General features: G+C 44.4%; 1 protein-coding gene across 2 annotated transcripts in view; it reads left to right on the forward strand.

Moving 5' to 3' along the window:
• Positions 1 to 3,369, forward strand: part of TFAP2C (transcription factor AP-2 gamma (activating enhancer binding protein 2 gamma)) — a 9,896-nt gene extending 6,527 nt beyond the window's left edge. The window contains exons 6-7 of one of the 2 annotated variants that reach the window (XM_012645845.1): positions 698 to 842; positions 1,827 to 3,369. In XM_012645845.1, coding sequence (XP_012501299.1) covers positions 698 to 842; positions 1,827 to 2,112 — 431 coding nt within the window. In that variant the 3' untranslated portion in view covers positions 2,113 to 3,369. The remainder of the gene's footprint in view (positions 1 to 697; positions 843 to 1,826) is intronic. The other variant, XM_012645846.1, reaches the window with a different exon arrangement.
• The last annotated feature ends 3,128 nt before the right edge of the window (positions 3,370 to 6,497 follow it).

The following is a 6,497-nucleotide window of genomic DNA, read 5'->3' on the forward strand; positions in this document are numbered from 1 at the left end:
CTAGGATTACAGGCGTGAGCCACCGCGCCCGGCCCATACTTATTACTATTACTAGTATTACTAGTAATACTTATTACTATTTATTATTTATTAAGAGAAAGAATGGGTATGTCTGATTATCAGTTTGTTGGGTAGGGGACTGGTTACAATTTCAAGTCCAGCGCCCCCTGGTATCCACAGGGAAGTGGTTCTAGGACCCCCTGTAGATACCAAAATCTGAGAATGTTCCAGTCCCTTATTTAAAATGGTGTAATATTTGTATATAACATACATAATCCTCCTGCATAATCATCTCTAGGTTACTTATTATAACTAATACGATGTAAATAGTTCTACTATATTGTTTGGAGAATAATGATTAGAGAAATTCTATACATGTTCAGTACAGACACAACCATCCTTTTATTTCCCCTGAATATTTCCATTGGTGGTTGGTTGCAGACGCAGATGCAGAACCCATGCAAACAGCTGGCTGTACAGGTTTCGGGGTCTTTATTGCTCACGTTGTATGGTCTTCACCCTGAGTATTCCTGGGGTACCTGCCGAAAGTACTACCTACCGGGGAATTGTTTGTTCCGTATATATGATTACATTTTAGAAAGCAAAGTGACTAGTAGACAAGGCTAGTGAAGGAGGAAAAGGAGTTTGCAGTGACCACAGCCATCCTAAAACCTGTTGCTGTTGCTGATAATTCTAGGTGAAGCTGTTCATTTGGCTCGGGACTTTGCGTACGTCTGTGAAGCCGAATTTCCTAGTAAACCGGTGGCAGAATATTTAACCAGACCTCATCTTGGAGGACGAAATGAGATGGTGACTAGGAAGAACATGCTGCTGGCAGCCCAGTGAGTGTCCGGACTTGGATGAGTTAACGCTCCAGACCATGCGGTTGAGGATCTGGTGCAGTACCTATGGCCCAATAAAGAAGTATTTCATAAAATTAATTAGGGTGTAGCAAAAGAAAGTGGCAGGGGAGCTTTGCAAAGTCAAATGCATTAACTTTTTTGTATGATTGAGATAAGCAAAAAAAAGTGTATTGCTCAGTAATGGGTGTTTTTAAGCTGTTTAGTTATTCAGCTCAAAACAGTTGAGCTACCCTTTCATTATTGAATTTGCATATCTTACAAAAATGTGTTGGAAACTGATTTGTTTTGTCACATCCAGTGAAGAGATTGTGTGCCTTCTTCCTCCTGATAGCAAGACTATTGTTTTTTAAATGTACAGATCAGGGTGGATGTGCAGGAGACATGTGGGCAAATTAAGCTACTTAATGCAGCTGTGGAATTTCTCACAGAAACCAAGAATAAGTTGATTTTAAAATCGTGGTAAATGAAGCAGAACTAGTCAAGTCAGGAAATGGGGCAAGAGAGAGTGCAATGAACTGGCCTGCGTGGAGGGTGAGCTTGGGCTGGGGGGATGTGATTCTCTGGGTTCCTGACAGAATTTGCTTATAGGAACCTCTGTGGACCGAAGCAAAGTGCCCCTTAACCTCAAGGGTTGGAATCCTGACCTCACCACTTTTACCAGTCCTGGTGACCTTGGCCAGTTGACTGGGGTTAATCCTGTTATCTTTTCTAACTGCAATGAGAATTAAATAAGATAGGAAAAGGAAAAGAGTTTAACTCAACTCTGTAAACTCTGGGCCTGGCGCATAATAGGTGCTAAGTGCAGCAGTTGGCTATTAGTATTAGTTAAAATTCTCCCTCCTTGGTCCAGGCAAACAGTTCTGATTGCCTCCCAGGTGTCGTCCTCAGGGTAATTTGTTCTGTAAAAAGTGGTAGGTAGAGCTCACATGTAGAGCTCACGAGGTCAACTGACTGTCTTCACAGGCAAGTGTGTAAAGAATTCACAGACCTTCTCAATCAAGACCGAACGCCCAACGGGAACACCAGGCCCACCCCTGTCTTGGAGACGAACATACAGAACTGCTTGTCGCATTTCAGCCTGATTACCCACGGGTTTGGCAGCCAGGCCATCTGCGCCGCGGTGTCTGCCGTGCAGAACTACATCAAAGAAGCCCTGATAGCCATAGACAAATCCTACGTGAACCCCGGAGATCAGAGTCCAGCGGATTCTAACAAAACCCTGGAGAAGATGGAGAAGCACAGGAAATAAAACAGGGTGAACAAAGGGCCCGAGAGTCAGGAAGGACCAGGCCTGCGAAATCCTTCTCACGGACTGGGAGCCCCCTCGGCCTGGGGGCAGTGTGTGACCCACCTTACCACTATGGATAAAAAGGCCTCCCTTGATTTCTGGATCGGCGGCGATGATGTTGGCACGTCCTCCCGGATTCCTTAGTGTTTCTCTAGCTCCGAGGTATCTCCTACCTTTGGACATTACCAGAAGGTGACGAGTACTGGCTCTTTACTCATTTAACTTTTATTTTGCTTTTTTGAACCCCATTCTTCCTTTCTCTGAAAGTGGTGCTATAAGTTCTAGAACCTTTTAAATAAATTCCCTGGGCTAAGAACAACAACAAAAAACCACGCATTTAGTCGTTGAAATGTCAAATTGATGTGATCTGGATCAAAAATAACTTTTTTTGTTCAGTGTTAAGGTAACGGCTGGTTTTTGCGTCCACTAAATAATTTGCCTAAAGAAAAAGTATTTCTCTCTCTAGCTTCTTCAGAGATCAAATCCTCCAGTAGGAGGCAAAGGTTTTATCTGCTTAGTGACCAGCTGATAGGTGGTATTCCACACATTTGTCGTTCAAAGGGGGCCTTCAGGTTTTAGCAAACTTGTAGAAACAAAGCCTGCTGATTTTTTTTCTTTTTTTTAAACTTTGAACGTTAACTCTTTAAATAGGAGACTCTTTAAAATGACATGATCCTTTAAGGTATTGAAGCTTTATTTGCATATTTATTTCAGATGTTTTGAGTAAACTTGAAAAGGGTAGGCACGAAGCATTGTGTTTGCTGCCTGTCATCCCCAAGTCCCCGTGGAGGCCCTGTATTTGAGAAACAGTGTGTTGAGTGTACAGATTTTATTTATGCATAATTTAATGGGGGTCTGTAAATACTGGTGCGGTTCTTACGCCTTTTTTGAGAAATGGGATTCGATTTTAATATTAACTTTTAATGGTGATGGGGTAATCTATAACACATCTTAAGGTTTTATTCATATGTACACAGGGTATTAAGAGGATGCTGCGCTCTGTTCTTGGCTTGGAAGAGTCTATTTAATTGAAGCTCTCTGTTCAGAAAGCAATAACTTTTGTGTCTTGTTCCTGTTGGGGTGAACCCTAAGATGAGTGTGCGGCATGTGTGGGCGAAATGGAGATTTGGCATTGAACTCCATGCGCCTGTAAATGTTCCCCAAGTAATTGTTGTGCGTATGATACCTGTATAATAAAAGTATTCTCGATAGAATCTGTGAAAGTCTGGTTATAACTTGATTTTTTGAATGGTGAAGAGCTAATTCATGGCTGACTGTAGCTTAGTTAGTAGACTGAGCAGCTGCAGGAAAGCTTCATTTTGTCTCCCTGGCAAGACTGTTCAACTGCCTCAGGTCCTTTCACTATCCTGTCTCTCAGCTGCCCATGGTGTCATCCTCTCCCCCCAGGGGTGTTGGGAAATGTGCGAGGGATGGTTTATTGACTTTGAAAGGGACCCACATTTGGGGAGCAGCGTCTCATGGAAGGCTCCTGTTGAGAACAGGTACATTGCTAGATTGCACTCTGTACATCCCATTACTGTATGCCGCTCAGGAATGCAAATGAAATGTTTGTAGGTATTCCCCGGGCAGATACTCTTTAGGAGGACTCGGCATTCAATCAAATGCAAGCAGTGAGGTGTAGGATAGCAATGTTTTCAATTAATCAAAATTCCCCATCTTTGGGAACATGATAACGCTCATCTACCCAAGTCATTTTGCCTGCCTGTGGCTCAATCAGAGATTGGGTCTTCTTCATACAATACTTGGAGAAGAGGAGTCTGGCAGGGGTTGTGTGCCTGCTGGATGTTTGCAAGATCTTGGATGCACACTGTGGGTACTTGATTTCAAGTTGAAGTGGCCTGGCGTATCCTCCAGGAAGTGATATGTTTATAGTTTGGCAAGTGTGGCCGGGCTTCAAAGGGAAGTGGAGCCATAGGATTTTCCACATTGGATAAGGCCATTGCTTTAACTCCAGTCTTATAATCTTTAATTCATAATTCTCTACCAGATGCTCAGCAATTCCTGACTTAGTGTTGGCATTAGATGTTATTAAGTAATTTAAACTCTGCCAGCCTAATACTTTGGTCTTGGCAGGTTGTCCTTGGCCACTGAATGCTCCCATTAAGTTGGATTTATCTTGATATGTCAAGCTCACAATTGCTTTGCATTAGAGCAGCGAAAAGAGGTCTTAGGTTAGCAGTTATTTCTCAATCGAGACTTCTGAACGGTGGGTGTTAGGAGGAAGTTACAAGGGCAAAGGGCTAAAGGAAAAAGGACCATTTTCTTATCACTATCTTAACTTGCTTTTGGACTAGAGTCTGGCTTTTAGGAGCTATGCCGGATTGCAATGCGGACAATGTTCTGGAAACACCCCAAAGTCAACCGGGGATCGGAGTAAGTCACAACCAGGGCTGCTCCTGCCTGTCTGTGAGCTGGGTTCTCCTTTATCCCTGTTCCCACTGGAAGTCCAGGGGACCGTCACTGGGTGCCTTGGTTCTGGTGCACAATAACAACACGTTTTCTTCTTTGGGAGCTGGTGCCATGGCAAAGAACCAGGTACCCTCAAGAGGACCCTGCTGAAGCATTAGCTCCCTTGCAGGTTTTGCACCAAGCTCTTGCTTATCTGTGAACGAAGGCTGCCCTGCCTCCTGGCATTAGGCTGGTGGAGCTTTGCTCCTCATGGGCCGGGGCAGGTTTTCTTTCAAGCCCCATGTTATCGAGGATCATCCTGGTCCCTTTCCCCTTCGGCCTGTGCAGTCGTCACACACTGGCTGTAAAGGCACATGATGTCACAATGAAGACGTTTGCTTTCTTCTGGTTGTGCTCAAAGAAACTCCACCAAGGATGTGAAGGCACACACTATCTTGAATTCCATTTATGTGAGAGGTTTTTCAGCAGGATCGTATATCTGTGGACAGGAGACTTGGCCATCCAGGTATCTGGCACCTGGAAGGTACCTTCCTGCCCCACAGAGGGCACACCTACTGGTTCTCTGAGAGGTCAGAGAGTGTGTGTTCCATAGCAGTTTGTGGTTATCTTCCACGTGTGCACAATGTAAGCTGTGGGTTAGAAAAGGGACGGTTAGTACGTTTCTCATTTGGAATGACACCATTGGATTGACCATCATTCTTTTCCTTTTGGAGGTCTAGCATTGGAGTAAGCTCTGAGACCTACGGTGCCTGTATTTGAATGTTAAAAACCCAAAACAAGGTAGGGTCATGGACGGTTGAGAAACAGAGAAAGTTCTTCTACTCCTTGGCAGTGGCTGGGTTTCTGGAGCCCACTGCCTGGTTTCCCTGGGGAGATGCTGGCTGTCACTCGTTTGTAGAGGTTGCTGTCATTTCTGAGGACTTCTGAGTATTTCTCAGCTTTTTCCTTCTGCAGGTGTGTAGAGTGGTGTCATGGGGTAGCAGTTTAATTTGCCTTTCTTCAAAGTGGAGACCTTTGAAGTATCTGCCATTGCCCACCAAGGGAAGAGCACCCTGAGGTTTTTCCAGGTGGTAGGGTATGGCAGTGACCCGTGGAGAGTCTTCTCCAGCCCCTGAGCTCAGTGGGCAGGGGTTTCCCTTAGCTGGAGATAAAGGAAGGTTTACTTTTCACATTTCGATGCTGCAGTGCTTGGATACGCTTTTCCTAGGAGTAGGTGTTGCTCTTGGATAATGATAATTGTTGACTTAACTTTTTCAGATCTTGGTATACCTTGTATTTCTCTTCCAGTTGACAACAGTCCTCATTTGCTTCTCTGAATGAAGTCTGTGGGTCACCACCCTGGGAGGCTTGGGGATACTTGCAGCCATCAAAACCTCACGTCTTCCTAGTTTCACCAGCCCAGGCTGCCGTCACGCCCAAGGTCCATACCGATGCAAGGCAGATCACACCTTGAAAGTCTCTGTCCGTTAGTAACATGAAACATGATCTTCTGCAGAAACAAACTTGACCTTATAATTTTTAAAAATTACTATTACATTACAGTCCATAGTTTCATGGAAGCTCAATTGTTTTTGGCACAGTCAGAAACACTGTAATTTCCCGGTTTCTTTCAGATAACATCTTGATGGGGGAGATGGGTGGAAGAAAAGCGTGGAAACCAAGTAGGGTTGGAAGGCATAATTCCAGGGACTTGTCCAAGGAACAGCTTTGTTAAGAATGTTTTTAAGGTCAAATCCTCTCCGTTTTTTTTTTAAAGACACATGTAGTGTTACTAGGCTTCTCACCATTTTCCAAGGAGACCTTGGCCTTAAAGAATGACTCTCACAGTGGGAACGTGAGAGCTGGGTGGGCTGCAGAGGACACCTTGGCATCTGGTTCTTGATGAGGCTTGAAAGCATTTGGGACTTCAAGGGTGT

Source organism: Propithecus coquereli, unplaced genomic scaffold (genome assembly GCF_000956105.1).
Source record: "Propithecus coquereli isolate 6110/MARCELLA unplaced genomic scaffold, Pcoq_1.0 Scaffold237, whole genome shotgun sequence".
Classification (NCBI taxonomy): Eukaryota; Metazoa; Chordata; class Mammalia; order Primates; family Indriidae; genus Propithecus; species Propithecus coquereli.